This window comes from Herpailurus yagouaroundi, unplaced genomic scaffold, assembly GCF_014898765.1.
Source record: "Herpailurus yagouaroundi ecotype Mexico unplaced genomic scaffold, PumYag 198, whole genome shotgun sequence".
Lineage (NCBI taxonomy): Eukaryota > Metazoa > Chordata > Mammalia > Carnivora > Felidae > Herpailurus > Herpailurus yagouaroundi.
In genome coordinates, this window is record NW_024412429.1 from 17419053 (window position 1) to 17436341 (window position 17289).

A 17289-nucleotide genomic window follows, 5' to 3' on the forward strand; every position below is an offset into this window, starting at 1 on the left:
ACACACACACACACACACACACACACACACACACACACACACACACACACACTTATTCTCTCACAGTTCTAGAGGCTAGAAATCCAAAATCAGTATCACTGGCCCAAAACAAAATCAAGGTGTTGACAAGGCTGTTCTCCTTCCAGAGGCTCTAGGAGAAAAGCTGTTCCTTGCCACTTTGGCTGCCAACATTCCTTGGCATCTGGCCATACCAATCCACCTCTGTCCCCATGGTCACATTACCTCTTCCCCTTCTGTTTGTGTCAGATCTCCCCTTCCCTTTCAGAACACTTATAACTGTGCATACTGCTTACCTGAATAATCTATAATAATCTTTCCATCTCAAAATCCTTAATGACATCTCTAATGTCCCTTTTTCCAAATAAGATAACATTTAAAGATTCTAGGGATTAGGAACTAGATACCTTTTAGGATGCCATTATTCAGCCTATTATAGTGATTCTTATATTGAGGGAGGTGAATTATGAGGGACTTCCACTTTACATAATTCTATAATATTTAAATTTTTCAGTAAGGATGCATCTTTGTATAATTAGAAGAAAACTGATTATAGATTTTTAAGAGTAAAAGGAAAGGATAAGTCACTGGCGTTTATTAGCTCAACAGGTATTTTTGCAGTGCTGCTATCATTTACCAAGTTTTGTGTTAGCAATGGAAGCAAATACTGTATATTGACAGGAGCAAATTATGGTTGTTTTTGTTTTTTGGGTTTTTTGTTTTTTGTTTTTGTTTTTTTTTTTCTTTATCAAGGAGAATGATTTTGGAAAGAGTTGAAACCCAAAATAAGTGAGGTATTAAAGGAATGCTTAGATGCTATGAATGAAATGTAACCCAATTATTGAGCGAAGTGAAACATGACATTGCACAACTGCTATTGGTTTTTTTTGAAGTTTTAAAAAATCTTTATTTATTTTTGAGAAAGAGAGAGAGCACGCGGGCGGGAGAGGAACAGAGAGGGAGACACAGAATCTGAAGCAGGCTCCAGGCTCTGGAGCTGTCAGCACAGAGCCCAACGTGGGGCTTGAACTAACAATCCATGAGATCACGACCTGAACCGAAGTCAGACGCTTAACTGACTGAGCCACCCAGGCGCCCCTGCACAACTGCCATTGTTAATCCTTGATTGCGGAGAAATGATGGGTTTCGGAACTGGGAGTGGAAAATACGTTCGCTTTCAGAAAGGGTGAAAGGGGGAATTCCGCAGATTTTAGACTGGTGAGCTAAATGTGAAACCTAGAAAAATTTCATTAGTAAGCTATTAATATTTTGGGAATGCTTAGGAAAAAAAAGTACACATTAGGGACCAGCTTTCTTCATAAGAGCACAAGATGTGTCAGTCTTTCATTTATGAAGTAATTAGTAGATTGGGTTATGTTGTAGACAGAATATGTGTAATTTTCAGCAACAAAATGACAGGTTTTGTTTTTACAAAATGGAGAAATGTGGGCTGCTTGTCAGGTAGAATTGGATCGATCATAACTAATTAAGAACTGTATCACAAAAGTACTGATTGTTGAGGTGAAGTCATCAGGAAACTGTGCTTTGATGGTCTACTTCAGGACTTCATCCTTTTTCAGGCCTGCTGCAAACATTCGTGCATGGGCATATATAATGAATATACATAAGTGTAATTTTTAAAAATAAAGTGTTTAACAGCTCTAAGATATAATTTATATACCATAAAACTTACTCATTTAAAGTATACAATTCAGTGGTTGTATATTTACAGAGCAATACAACTATCATCGTCTTATTTTTTTATTTTATTTTATTTTTATTTTTAACGCTTATTTATTTTTGAGAGAGCGAGAGCGAGCGAGCACGAGTGGGGAAAAGGCAGAGAGAGCGGAAGACACAGAATCAGAATCCAAAGCAGACTGCAGCTCTGAGTTGTCAGCACAGAGCCCGACATGGGGCTTGAACCCACGGACTGTGAGATCATGACCTGAGTCGAAGTCCGACACTTAACCGACTGAGCCACCGAGGTGCCCCTAAAGTTGATTTTTTTAAATGTGTATTTATTTATTTTTGGGAGAGGGAGTGCGGGGAGAGAGGGAGACAGAGAATCTGAAGCAGACTCCACACTGTCAGTGCAGAGCCCAATGCAGGGCTCCAACTCATAAACCATGAGATCATGACCGGAGCTAAAGTCAGAAGCTTAATCGATCAAGCCACCCAGGCACCCCCATAATCTAATTTTAAAATGGCTTTGTTTTATCTATAGTTTTGAAACTTGCCCTTTTTGCTTAAGAATATATTATGGGTGTCTGTTCTTGTCAGTACATTTAGACAGAATTGCATCATTCTTTTTACCAGGTACCCCGTCACATATCGATGTGCTGTGACTTGCTCCAGCAGTTGCTGATGAGCATCGGGATTGATAGCATGTTTTGCTGTTATAGATGGTGTTGCAAGGAACACGCTTCATCTTCGAACACTTGTGTTCCTTTAGTTGTATTGTATTTTTCCTAATCCTTATTCAAGCCTTAACTTAAACCATGTTACTCCAACCATTTTATGCCTCAGGAGACAGTATTTGAGAGAAGTAAATGCATGAGTTCACGTTGCCAAAATTAACAGAACAGTTGCTTGAATAATTTTTTTTGTTTTTCCATTACTCTTCTCACCTCTGGGATTTTGACAAGCTAGAGTATATCCAGAAGAACATGGCTAGAATTAGAGAACATTTAAAGGAATTGGGGATGTTTAGAAGACACATGTTTATTGCTCATTTGTCAATATACATTCATTGTATGTCACTTGCTGTGTGTCAGGCAGGCTGTGATTATCAGTGGTGAACAGACTGGTTATGAGGCAAATAAGGTCTTCTATTCTCAGGAGATAAACAATTAACAACTAAACAAGTAAAGTAATTTTAGATAGTAATAAGTACTATTAAGAAAATAGGATAATTAGGTTACCAGAGAAAGGGTACGTGAAAAGGTGACATAGGGTTGAGCCCTAAATGACTAGAAGGATGTGTCTGTATCTGTCTGTAGAGCTTTTTGTGTAATGTGAATGGTGATAACATTTATAAGAATGGAAATGGGGTACCCAGCTGGCTTGGTGTAGCATGTGTAAATTCGAGCCCCATTTTGGGTGTAGAGATTACTTAAAAATATATAAGAATAGAAATAGGCTCCTAATATATGATAATCAGCAATGTTTCACATCCCAGTGGTACCACTTACAAACTGTTTTAGCCAAACTCTCTGAACCTCAGTTTCCTCATATACAAAGTAAAGATGGTAAACCTGCTTTACAGGGTGTTAGGATGATGGTTAAGTAAGGATGTAGGCAGAGGTATTTAGCACCACCAGCCCATTGCAGGCTCTAGTATGCGCTGAGTGGGATTTCATGATGTTCCACAAAAGAAAATATCTCTAACACTTGATGCAGGTCACAAGTGGAATGGCTTTCTTGCATTAGTGATTTCCCTATCAGTGAGGACATTTAAGTAGACTTTAGATGACTGTTCCTCCAGTGTGTTTTAGAAGACATTCATCCTTAAGTGAGGAATAAGACAAATTGTCCATGGAGGTCCTTTCCCCCATCCTATCGCTAATAATCTTACTGTCTCTAGAGTCCCAGTCCACAGTTTGGGAAATACACCTAAGTATCTGTTTTTGAAGTGTAAAGGTATCTTTTGGACTACTGGCTTAAAAACTTTTTTAAAGCAACAATAGTACCCTTTCTTCTAAAGAAATCTTATACTTGTAGTCTAATTTGTAAAATCTAGAATCATAGCTGCAAGGTGAAGTTGATGAGAGGTTGTCCATTGTATTATTCTCTTAGTAATCCCTTATATCTGTATATACTTTTTTTTAATGTTGATTTTTGAGAGAGAGAGAGAGAGAGAGAGAGAGAGAGACTGAGGCAGAGCATGAGCGGGGGAGGGGCAGTGAGAGAGGGAGATACAGAATCCAAAAAGCAGGCTCCAGGCTCTGAGCTATCAGCATAGAGCCCAATGTGGGGCTCGAACTCGTGAATCATGAGATCATGAGCTGAAGGTGGCCACTTAATTGACTGAGCCACCGAGATGCCCCATTTGTATATACTTTATATGCTTACTAAGCACACTTTTTTTTTTTAAGTTTTTAATTTATTTAAGTACTCTCTACACCAAACATGGGGCTCAAATTCAGTGACCCTGAGATCAACAGTCACATGCTCTTCCAACTGAGCCAGCCAGGCACCCCAGCTAAGCACTCTTAAAATTACATTTTATCACCACAACCAGTACTTGAGGTGATTTTATAGATTAAGAAATAGGCACAAAGGTTAACTAACTTGTTGCATCCGTCCTTAATGGAGCCAGAATTATAACACAGGTCTCTAACTACTAAATCAGTGTTTTCCCCCCAAATACATGGTACTGCTTTATTAATCATTTTATACCTTTTATTTATTTTTCTTTTATAGGGTTAATTATTTCGATTGTAAAGAATTTCATCATTCCTGGCGACTTCTGCTAAGGATCTTTTTCAGTTTTGCTCAAGAGAAAGCTCTGAATCTATCAAGTAGCTCTTAAAGAAGTCCTTTGTGTGGGTTATAAATATAGATGTTTTCATGAAGAGGAGTGAAAAGCCAGAAGGATATAGACAAATGAGGCCTAAGACCTTTCCTGCCAGTAACTACTCTGGCAGTAGCCGGCAAATGTTGCAAGAAATTCGGGAATCCCTTAGGAATTTATCCAAACCATCAGATGCTGCTAAAGCTGAGCATAACATAAGTAAAATGTCAACTGAAGATCCTCGACAAGTTAGAAATCCACCCAAATTTGGGACCCATCATAAAGCCTTACTGGAAATTCGAAACTCTCTACAACCGTTTGCAAATGAAACAAGTCGGAGTACTTCAGAAGTTAATCCACAAATGCTTCAAGATTTGCAAGCTGCTGGATTTGATGAGGTAGGAATTTTTAAAAAGAAAAGAAAGAATTTTTCTTATCTTACACTACTACCTAACACTTTTTAGGTGATCTTCTGGCAAAATAATTCCAAAATAATACAATTTAACCATGTATACGAATTTGTATACTCTGTCAGCAAAGAATGTTCTTTACAATTCCATTAATTAGTAAAACAAAATCAAATAACTATTTCTTTAATTTTCTCTGTGGTTTCTGGGACTTAAAAGGTCAAGTCATGAAATCAGAATGTAAGTGCTGTTGAAGAAAGCCACAGGGGAAGACAGAGTAGGTAGGGACTTCTCTGCCTGCAGTAGGAGCTTTGGGGAGCTGTGTAGAAATGACAGCTTGAAACATTTGAAGTTAAAGTTTGTACTACAGAGAAAGAAGTATAATAGGGTTTCATTAAGCAGCGATGTTTACATCACATTCAGGCCCACATTCATAAAACTAAAAATTTACATGTTGCTCAATCTGCTGGAATTTAGAAGTTTTATTTTGTTTTGTTCTATTTCATTTTTTATTTTTTAATTTACATCCAAGTTAGTTAGCATATAGTGCAATAATGATTTCCGGAGTAGATTCCAGTGTTTCATCCCCTATGTATAATACCCAGTGCTCATCCCAACAAGTGTCTCCCTCAATGCCCCTTACCCATTCAGTCATGCCTCTACCCTCAACCCCTCCAGCAACCCTCAGTTTGATATTTATATTTAAGAGTCTCTTATGTTTTGTCCCCCTCCCTGTTTTTATATTATTTTTGATTTCCCTTCCCTTATGTTCATCTGTTTTGTATCTTAAATTCCACATATGAATGAAGTCATACGATATTTGTCTTTCTCTGACTAATTTCACTTAGCATAATACCCTCTAGTTCTATCTACGTTGTTGCAAATGGCAAGATTCCGTTCTTTTTGATTGCCGAGTAATGCTCCATTGTATATATACGTGCCACATCTTCTCTATCCACTCATCTGTTGATGGACATTTGGGCTCTTTCCATACTTTGGCTATTATCGATGGTGCTGCTATAAACATTGGGGTGCATGTGCGCTTTCAAAACAGCACACTTATATCCCTTGGATAAATAGTAGTGCAATTGCTGGGTCATAGGGTAGTTCTATTTTTAGCTTTTTGAGGAATATTCATACTGTTTTCCAGAGTGGCTGCACCAGTTTGCATTCCCACCAGCAGTGCAAAAGAGATCCTCTTCCTCTGCATCCTTGCCAACATCTGGTGTTTCTTGTGTTGTTAATTTATTTTATTTTATTATTTCTAAAAAAGTTTTTAATGTTTATTTATTTTTGAGAGAGACAGAGTGTGAGTGGGGGAGGGGCAGAGAGAGAGAGAGAGAGAGAGAGAGAGAGAGAGAGAATCCAAAGCAGGCTCCAGGCTCTGAGCTGTCAGCACAGAGCCTGACAGGAAACTCCAACCTATGGACTGTGTGATCATGACCTGAGTCGAAGTTGGATGCTTAACCAACTGAGCCACCCAGGTGCCCCTCTTGTGTTTTTTTGTTTTTTTGTTTTAATTTTTTTTAATGTTTATTTATTTTTGAGACAGAGACAGAGCATGAACGGGGGGAGGGTCAGAGAGAGAGGGAGACACAGAATGGGAAGCAGGCTCCAGGCTCTGAGCTGTCAGCACAGAGACCAACATGGGGCTCGAACTCACAAACCGTGGGATCATGACCTGAGCCAAAGTCGGAAGCTCAACCAACTGAGCCACCCAGGCGCCCCAGAATTGTGTGTTGTCAATTTTAGCCATTCTGACTGGTGTGAGGTTGTATCTCATTGTGGTTTTGATTTGTATTTCCCTGATGATGAGTGATGTTGAGCATTTTTTTTATGTATCTGTTAGCCATCTGGATGGCTTCTTTGGAAAAGTGTCTATTCATGTCTCTTGCCCATTTCTTCACGAGATTATTTGTTTTTTTGGGTGTTGAGTTTTGTAAGTTCTTTATAGATTTTGGATACTAACCCTTTATCTGATACGTCATTTGCAAATACCTTTCCCATTGCATCTGTTGCCTTTTACTTTTGTTGATTGTTTCTTTTGCTGTGCAGAAACTTTTTATCTTGACGAGGTCCCAATAGTTCATTTTTGCTTTTGTTTCCCTTGCCTCTGGAGACGTGTTAAGAAGTTGCTACAGCTGATGTCAGAAAGGTTTTTGCCTGCTTTCTACTCTAGGATTTTGATGGCTTCCTGTCTTACATTTAGGTCTTTCATCCATTTTGAGTTTATTTTTGTGTATGGTGTAAGAAAGTGGTCCAGGTTCGTTTTTCTGCATGTCGCTGTCCAATTTTCCCAACACCACTTGCTGAAGAGACTGTCTTTATTCCATTGAATATTCTTTCTTGCTTTGTCAAAGATTAGTTGGCCATACGTTTGTGGGTCCATTTCTGGGTTCTCTATTCTGTTCCATTGATCTAAGTGTCTGTTTTTGTGCCAGTACCATACTGTCTTGATGATTACAGCTTTGTAATATGTCTTGAAGTCCGGGATTGTGATGCCTGCAGCTTTGGTTTTCTTTTTCAGGATTGCTTTGGGTATTCAGGGTCTTTTGTGGTTCCATACAAATTTTTGGATTGTTTGTTCTGGCTTTGTGAAGAATGCTGGTGTTACTTTGATAGGGATAGCATCGAATATACAGATTGCTTTGGGTAATGTTGATACTTTAATATTTGTTTTTCCTATCCAGGAGCATGGAATATTTTTCTTTTTTTGTGTGTGTCTTCAGTTTCTTTCATAAGCTTTCTATAGTTTTCAGTGTATAGATTTTTCACCCCTTTGGTTAGGTTTATCCGTAGAAATTGTATAGTTTTTGGTGCAATTGTAAAGGGATCGATTCCTTGATTTCTCTTTCTGCTTCTTCATTATTGGTGTATAGAAATGCGACCAATTTCTGTACGTTGATTTTATATTCTGTGACTTTGCTGAATTCACGGATCAGTTCTAGCAGTTTTTTGGTGGAATCTTTTGGGTTTCCCATATAGAGTATCATGTCGTCTGTGAAGAGTGAAAGTTTGACTTCCTTTTTGCCTATTTGGATGCCTTTTATTCCTTTTTGTTGTCTGATTGCTGAGGTGAGCACTTCCCAATACTATGTTGAATAACAGTTGCAAGAGTGGACATCCCTGTCATGTTCCTGATCTTAGGGGGAAAGCTCTCATTTTTTCCCCATTGAGGATGATATTAATGGTGGGTCTTTCATATATGGCTTTTATGATCTCGAGGTATGATCCTTCCATCCCTACTTTCTTGAGGGTTTTTATCAAGAAAGGATGCTGTATTTTGTCAGATGGTTTCTCTGCATCTGTTGAGAGGATCATGTGGTTCTTGTCCTTTCTTTTATTGATGTGATATATCACATTGATTGTTTTGTGGATATTGAACCAGCCCTGCATCCCAGGTATATATCCCACTTGGTTGTGGTGAATAATTTTTTTAATGTATTGTTGGATCCCATTAGCTAGTATCTTGTCAAGGATTTTGCATACATGTTCATCAGGGAAATTGGTGTGTGGTTCTCCTTTTTAGTGGGTCTTTGTCTGGTTTTGGAATCAAGGTAATGCTAGCTTCATAGAAAGTTTGGAAGTTTTCCTTCCATTTCTATTTTTTGGAACAGCTTAAGAGAATAGGTGTTAAACTCTTCTTTAAATGTTTGGTAGGATTCCCCTGGAAAGCCATCTGGCTTTGAATTCTTATTTTTTGGGAAAGTTTTGATTACTAATTCTATTTCTTAATGGGTTATGGGTCTGTTCAAATTTTCTATTTCTTCCTGTTTCGGTTTTGGTAGTTTATATGTTTCTAGGAATTTGTCCATTTCTTCCAGATTGCCCATTTTATTGGCATATACTTGCTCATAATATTCTCTTACTATTGTTTGTATTTCTGCAGTGTTGGTTGTGATCTCTCCTCTTTTATTCTTGATTTTATTTATTTGGGTCCTTTCCTTTTTCTTTTTGATCAAACTGGCTGGGGGAGTTATCAATTTTGTTAATTCTTTCAAAGAACCAACTCCTGTTTCATTGATTTGTTCTATTTTTTTTGATTTAGATAGCATTGATTTCTGCTCTAATCTTTATTATTTCCTGTCTTCTGCTGGTTTGGGGTTTTATTTGCTGTTCTTTTTCTAGCTCTTTAAGGTATAAGGTTAGGTTGTGTATCTGAGACCTTTCTTCTTATTTAGGAAGGGTTGGATTGCTATATACTTCCCTCTTTTGACCACCTTTGCTGTGTCTCAGAGCTTTGGGCTGTGGTATTATCATTTTCATTGGCTTCCATATACTTTTTTATTTCCTCTTTAACTTCTTGGTTAACCCATTCATTCTTCAGTAGGATGTTCTTTAGTCTCCAAGTATTTGTTGTCTTTCCAAATTTTTTCTTGTAGTTGATTTCGAGTTTCATAGCGTTGTGGTCTGAAAATATGCACAGTATGAACACTTGGGGCGCCTGGGTGGCTCAGTTGGTTGAGCGTCTGGCTTCAGCTCGGGTCATGATCTCCCGGTCTTGAGTTCGAGCCCTGCATTGGGCTGTGTGCTGACAGCTCAGAGCCTGGAGCCTGCTTCGGATTCTGTGTCCCCACTCTCTCTCTCTGCCCCTCCCCCACTCATGCTGTGTCTCTATCTCAGTAATAAATAAACATTGAAAATATGCACGGTATGATATCGATCTTTTTGTACTAGTTGAAGGCTGATTTGTGTCCCAGTATGTGATCTAATCTGGAGAATGATCCATGTGCACTTGAGAAGAATGTGTATTCTACTGCTTTAGGATGAAATGTTCTGAATATATCTGTTAAGACCATCTGGTCCAGTGTGTCCTTCAAAGCCGTTGTTTCCTTCTCGATGTTCTGCTTAGATGATCTTGTCCACTGTAAGTGGGATGTTGAAGTTCCCTACTGTTACGGTATTATTGTCAATGAGTTTCTTTATGTTTGTGATTGATTGATTTATGTATTTGTGTGCTTCCAGTTGGGGACATAAATGTTTACAATTGCTAGTTCATCTTGGGGGATAGACCCCTTAATTATGATAAAATACCCTTCATCTCTTGTTACAGTCTTTATTTATTTATTTTTATTTTTTTAAATTTTGTTTTTAATGTTTATTTATTTTTGAAGGTGAGAGAGAGGGAGACACAGAATCTGAAGCAGGCCCCAGGCTCTGAGCTGTCAGCACAAAGCCTGACATGGGGCTTGAACTCACAAACTGTGAGATCATGACCTGAACCGAAGTCGGACGCTCAATCCACTGAGCCAGCCAGGCGCCCCACGGAATTTATTTTAAATTCTAGATTGTCTCATAGAAGTATGGCTACTCTGGCTTTCTTTTGGCAACCATTAGCATGATAGATGGTTCTCTATCCCTTTACTTTCAATCTGATGGTGTCTTTAGGTCTAAAATGGGTCTCTTGTAAATAGCATATAGATGGATCTTGTTTTCTCCTCCATTCTGTTGCCCTATGTCTTTTGATTGGAGCATTTAGTCTATTGACATTTAGAGTGAGTACTGAAAGATACGCATTTATTGCCATTGTGTTGCCTATATAGTTGGGAGTTTCTGGTGATGTTCTCTGGTCCTTTCTAGTCTTTGTTGCTTTTGGTTTTGTTTTGTTTCATCTTTTCTCCCCTCAGGGAGTCCCCCCTTAAAATTTCTTGCCGGGCTGGTTTGGTGGTCGGGAACTCCTTTAGTTTTTGTTTGTCTGGGAAACTCTTTATCTCTCCTTTTTTTTTTTTTTTTTTTTAATTTTTTTTTTAACATTTATTTATTTCTGAGACAGAAAGAGAGACAGAGCATGAATGAAGGAGGGTCAGAGAGAGAGGGAGACACAGAATCCGAAACAGGCTCCAGGCTCTGAGTGGTCAGCACAGAGCCCGACGCGGGGCTCAAACTCATGGACCGCGAGATCATGACCTGAGCCGAAGTCGGAGGCCTAACCAACTGAGCCACCCAGGCGCCCCTCTCTCCTTCTATTTTGAATGATAGCCTTGCTGGATAAAGAATTCTTGGCTGCATATTTTTCTAATTCAGCACAATGTATCCTGCCACTCCTTTCTGTGGATAGGTGTGCTGTGATAGATCTGTCTTCCCCTGTAGGTTAAGGACTTTTTTTCCCTTGCCACTTTCATGATTCGTTACTTGTCTGTTTTGTGAATTTGACTACGATATGTCTTGTTGATGGTCAGTTTTTATTGAATCTAATGGGAGTTCTCTGTGCTTCCTAGATTTTGATGTCTCTCTCTTTCCCCAGGTTAGGAAAGTTTTCTGCTATGATTTGCTCACATAAACCTTCTACCCCTTTTTCTCTCTCTTCATCTTCTGGGACCCCTGTGACTGGGATGCTGTTCCTTTTTAATGAATCACTGAGTTCTCTTCGAAGTTTTACTTTAATGAAATTTCAGCTCATGTAAATTAGGCCAAGTCTTTAATATTTACCTTTAGAATTCATATTGAAAGTTTTTCATAGCATATATATATATATATACATATATATATGTGTATATATATATACATATATATGTATATATATATATATACACACACACACACATACATACATATACATATATATTTTGTTTCGGTTATTAACAAAATTTATTTTGCATGATTACATACTTTCTGTGAATATTTTAGGTGGCAGAAATCATTTTGGATACAAATTGCCCATGGAAAATGTAAATGTGAATGAGCAAGTATTATGTTTTCCTTAAAGTTACAGTAACTTTTTTTACTGATTATAAAAGTACCTATTCCTGTCAAAAATTTAAAAATGTAAAGAAGAAACAAAAATTATTTTTAGCTCCACTACATAAAGATAATTACCTTTCAAATTCTTTCTATTGTTAATATTGGTAACATTTTCAGATATCTCTAATGTTCAGAACTTAAGTATGCATTATAGTAAAGAATTTTAAAAGTGAGATTCCACTTAAACCATGGAGAAAAAAGATGAATCTTTCTGGCCTACTCTGTTCATCCATTTGATTAATATTATTTACTATCATTTTTATGCTTACGGGTTCTAAAAATACTAAATTTGTACCTGAAAATAGGAGGAGAGGACCTGTGATGTTTTCCTGGTTAGTAGTTGGAGAATTAAAGAAATGGCTCACATGGAGTTTCTCCAGAGTACTTTTTCCCTAATCCCTTAGCCAGAAGGCAATCGTTGACCTTATTCTTTCCCTTTATATATTGCTAGGAAAAGAGCATTTAGAAAGTCACATGGCTATAAAGACTCTTAAGTAGTAATGAGTTATGTCAGAGAAGTCACCTTAGTAGCTATGTATTTCTTACTGTGTGTGAACTATTCAGTCAGCAGAATGAGTCATATCGAACATGGTCTATTCCTTTAAGGAACTTAAAAATTCTTTCTGTAATGTAAACTGTTTTCAGAAATCTAAAGCATTAGTTAATGCTCTATTTTTTTTTTTTTAGTGTAATTGGCATATAGTGTTAATCGTTTCAAGTACGTAACATGTTGATTTGACAATTCTATACATTATGCATTGTGTACTGTGGTAAATGTAGTTACCATCTGTCTTCATACGATGTTATTAGAATATTATTGAGTATATTCCTATGCTTCTCCTCTTCATGATTTACTTATTTTATAACTGAAGTGTGTACCTCTTGTACCTCTTTATCTATTTTGCTCATCCCCTTACCCACCTCCTCTCCAGCAACCACCAATTCTCTGTATTTAAGAGTCTGTTTTTTTTTTCTTTATTCATTTGTTTCTTAGATTCCACATATAAGTGAAATCATATGGTATTAAGTCTTTCTTTGACTTAACTTCATTTAGGTCAATAGCCTATTCTTTATCTGTTGGCAATAATAACAATCATTACTTTACATTAACAAAGATATGTTAGCTTTATTACCACCACACGCTTCAAAATTGTCACCTTATTGACATTAATAATCCCTTAAGCAAAGTTGCTTTACTAAAAGCATTTAGGCATTTGTCAATCCTCATTTGTCCAAATAATGAAGTTAGAGTAGTATTTATCTCCATGGTGATATAGAGAATACGGTATGGCAATTTTTTTCTGCTGCCTCCTTGAATCACTCATTCTGATAGCTTCTCTTTATATTGAAGAATTTGTTTAAGTTTCTAACTTGGTGCTTTAAAATTTTTGTCCAGTTTTCACCTCACTATTTTATCATTTCATAAATCCTGTCTGTTCCTTTACACCAGGTTCAAAGCTGTTGCAATTTTTTGAGAGTATGTTTCTAGTGGTCTTTAAGATTAAAACCTCAGGGGCGCCTGAGTGGCTCAGTCAGTAAGGGTCCGACCGGCTCAGGTCAAGATCTCACGGTTTGTGAGTTCAAGTCTGCTGTCAGCACAGAGCCTGTTTTGGATGCCCTGTCTCCCTCTCTCTCAGCCCCTTCCCCACTCTTTCTCATATAATTAAAATTTTTTAAAAATCTCAAATATTTTGAGATTAAGTTCTTTGTAGGAATAAATGTTAAACAGGATTGATGCATTCTTGGAGCACGTAAATCTATAATCAGTGGGGTGTATTTTTGCTTCTAAGCATGAAAAAAAACCATAGTGATGTGGACACAATGTTTCCTATCACATGAAACTTCTATTCCAAAGTTACTGATATGAGAGTGCTCTTTTTCACACTGGTACTAACACTCCACTTTTGGAACTTTGGTCAATACTGTTAACAGATGTAAAAAATATTTTGACATATAGCAATAACTTTTCAAAAGTAAAAGCCAGCATAATAATCACCAGCTAAAATTCTAGTGTAATTAACAAGAATATGGTTCCCACAATATTGAAAAAGGATGTTGGGTGCCAGTTTTTCTTACCAAGTGAGATGACACTGCTGTGGGAGAGTAGCATGAATATAGTTCATTTGGCCTAACCAGTTTTATTTATTTATCTTTCTTTTCTTGTATTTATTTATATTTTTAAAAATATAATTTATTGTCAAATTGGGTCCCATACAACACCCAGTGCTCATCCCAACAAGTGCCCTCCTCAGTGCCCATCACCCACTTTCCCCTCTCCCCCACCCCCCATCAACCCTCAGTTTGTTCTCAGTATTTAAGAGTCTCTTATGGTTTGCCTCCTTCCCTCTCTGTAACTTTTTTTTTCCCTCTTCTCCTCCCCCATGGTCTTCTGTTAAGTTTCTCAGGATCCACATAAAAGTGAAAACATATGGTATCTGTCTTTCTCTGCCTGACTTATTTCACTTAGCATAACACTTTTCAGTTCCATCCACGTTGCTACAAATGGTCAGATTTCATTCTTTCTCATTGCCAAGTAGTATTCCAATGTATATATAAACCACAACTTCTTTATCCACTCATCAGTTGGTGGATTTATTTTTCTTTGCAAATTTTTATTTAAACTCTAATTAGTTAACATACAGTGCAATGTTGTTGGTTTCAGGGGTAGAATTCAGGGATTTGTTACTTAAATGCAACACCCAGTGCTCATCCTAACAAGTGCCTTCCTTCATCACCCATCTAGTCTATCCCCCACCCATCTCCCTCCATCAATCCTCGGGTTTGTTCTCTGTCTTTAAGAGTCTCTTATGGGGGTGGGGGGGAGAGTCTCTTATGGTTTGTTTCCTTCTCTCTCTCTTTTTTTCTCCCCTCCCATATGTTTATCTGTTTTGTTTCTAAAATTCCATGTATGAGTGAAATCATACGGTATTTGTCTTTCTCTGACTGACTTATTTTGCCTGGCATAATATACTCTAGTTCCATCCATGTGCTTGCAAATGGCAAGATTTCATTCTTTTTGGTGGCTGAGTAATATTCTGTTGTATACATATACCACATCTTCTTTATCCATTCATCAGTTGGTGGACATTTGGGCCCTCTCCATAGTTTGACTGTTGTTGATAATTCTGCTATAAACATTGGGGTGCATTTTGAATCTGTATTTTTGTATCCTTTGTGTAAATATCTAGTAGTGCAATTCCTGGATCATAAGGTAATTCTATTTTTAACTTGAGGAACTTTCATACTGTTTTCTTCCTTTTTTTTTTTTTAATTTTTTTTTTCTTTAACGTTTTATTTATTTTTGAGACAGAGAGAGACAGAGCATGAACAGGGGAGGGGCAGAGAGAGAGGGAGACACAGAATTGGAAGCAGGCTCCAGGCTCTGAGCCATCAGCCCAGAGCCCGACGCGGGGCTCGAACTCATGGACCGTGAGATCGTGACCTGAGCCGAAGTCGGCCGCTTAACCGACTGAGCCACCCAGGCGCCCCTCTTCCTTTCTTTTTAATGTTTATTTATTTTGAGAGGGAGTGAGCAGGGGAGGGGCAGAGAGAGAGGGAGACAGAATCTGAAGCAGGCTTCAGGCTTTGAGCTGAAGCCCAATGTGGGGCTCAAACTTATGGACTGCAAGATCATGACCTGAGCCAAAGTCTGATGCTTAACCGACTGAGCCACCCAGGCGTCCCTAAGAATTTCCATACTGTTCTCTAGAGTAACTGCCCCAGTTGCATTCCCACTAACAATGCAAGAGGGTTCCTCTTTCTCCACATCCTTACCAACACCTGTTGTTTCTTGTGTTGTTAATATTAGCCATTGTGACAGGTGTGAGGTGGTATCTCATTGTGGTTTTGATTTGTATTTCCCTGATGATGAGCTATTGAGCATTGTTTCATGTTTCTGTTAGCTATCTGGATGTCTTCTTTGGAAAAGTGGCTATTCATGTCTTTTGCTCATTTCTTCACTGGATTATTTGTGGTTTTTTTGGGTGTTGAGTTGATCTAGATTGTGGATACTAACCCTTTATCAGATACATCATTTGTAAATATCTTCTCCCCTTCCGTGGGCTGCCTTTTAGTTTTGTTGATTGTTTCCTTTGCTGTGCAGAAGCCTTTTATCTTGATGAAGTCCCTTTAGTTCATATTGACTTTTATATCCCCTACCTCTGGCAATGGCAACATGTCCAGTAAGAAGTCGCTCCAGCAGAGGTCAAAGAGGTTGCTGCCTGTGCTAAGATTTTTATGGTTTCCTGGCTCACATTTAGGTCTTCCATCCATTTTGAATCTATTTTTGTGTATGGCTTAGCTAGAAGTTAAACGCTCCCTGCTGATTTTTAATTTGGGGTGATTTGTATTAAAGTTGTACACAAAGTGAAACTTATTAATTCTTTTGTGTCTCACTACAAAATTGCAGAAGTCTGATTGGCATAAAATGTGATCACACTGTAACTTTCGTATCAGTTAAGGATTGAGTTTGGTTGCTTTTAACAAAAATCCAAATAGTAATGATTTAAACAAAATAGTGACTCAGTTTATATAGCTAGTATTGGTTCAGTCTCTTGAAGATGTCAGAACATAGGATTCTTAAGAGTTTCTTGAATTTTCCTTGTTGGTGCCATCATGCTCTAGCACAGATGTCGTATCTATTATCTACAAAACAGGATATAGGAAGTACCAGTACCTAAAATCAGGGATAGCAACACTCTTCCACAAATCCTTGTTTTTGTTTCATTGTCACAATTGTCACGTGGCCACTGTAGCTATAAGGAAGACTTCGTCCAACAAAATCAGTAACTTTTTCCAAGAAAGGGAAAATGGATCTTGAGTAGGCAGCAAGTCTCTGCCACAACCTTTTTTTTGGTTGGTCTCACCCTAGTCGTTTCATTAGGAGGGTTGTCTGTCAGCAGTCTGTTCACCCATTAGCCTTACTAAGCCATTTCTCACTGTAAAATATTGTTTGAAATACTAGCTCGTCTATGACAAGTAAATATGTGCCTCCCTCTTGAAAAAAGCCTGTCCATATATTTTCTGCATGTTAGTGTATAATTTAGGTTTACATACAAAGGGCAAGGAGCAGGGCAGGAGGACAACCCATATCTGATCTCCAGTCCCTGTACTTATACAGGTTTTCTTCTTTTTTTTTTTTAATTTCTTTTTTTAACATTTATTTATTTTTGAGACAGCATGAACGGGAGAGGGGCAGAGAGAGAGGGAGACAGAATCGGAAGCAGGCTCCAGGCTCTGGGCCATCAGCCCAGAGCCTGACGTGGGGCTCTTACTTACGGACCGCAAGATCGTGACCTGAACTGAAGTCGGACGCCAACCGACTGAGCCACCCAGGCGCCCCTTCTTTTTTTTTTTAAATGTTATATTTTTAATGTTTATTCATTTTTGAAAGACAGAGACCGAGCACAGTGGGGGTAGGGCAGAGAGAGAGGGGGACACAGAATCTGAAACAGGCTCCGGGCTCTGAGCTGTCAGCACAGAGCCTGATGTGGGGCTCGAACCCACGAGATCATGACCTGAGCTGAAGTCGGATGCTTTAACTGACTGAACCACCCCCTAGGTGCCCTTCTTTTTTTTTTTTTTTTTTTTTTTTTTTTTTTTTTTTTT

At 38.1% G+C, this 17289-nt stretch overlaps 1 protein-coding gene across 3 annotated transcripts in view; it reads left to right on the forward strand.

Moving 5' to 3' along the window:
• Positions 1-17289, forward strand: part of LATS1 (large tumor suppressor kinase 1) — a 53684-nt gene that overhangs the window by 15747 nt on the left and 20648 nt on the right. For all 3 annotated transcript variants that reach the window (XR_005782639.1, XM_040448913.1, XM_040448914.1), the window contains exon 2: positions 4444-4932. Coding sequence is in view for 2 of the 3 variants with exons in the window: in XM_040448913.1 (XP_040304847.1) it covers positions 4591-4932 (342 nt within the window). In the remaining variant the exon portion in view is untranslated. The remainder of the gene's footprint in view (positions 1-4443; positions 4933-17289) is intronic.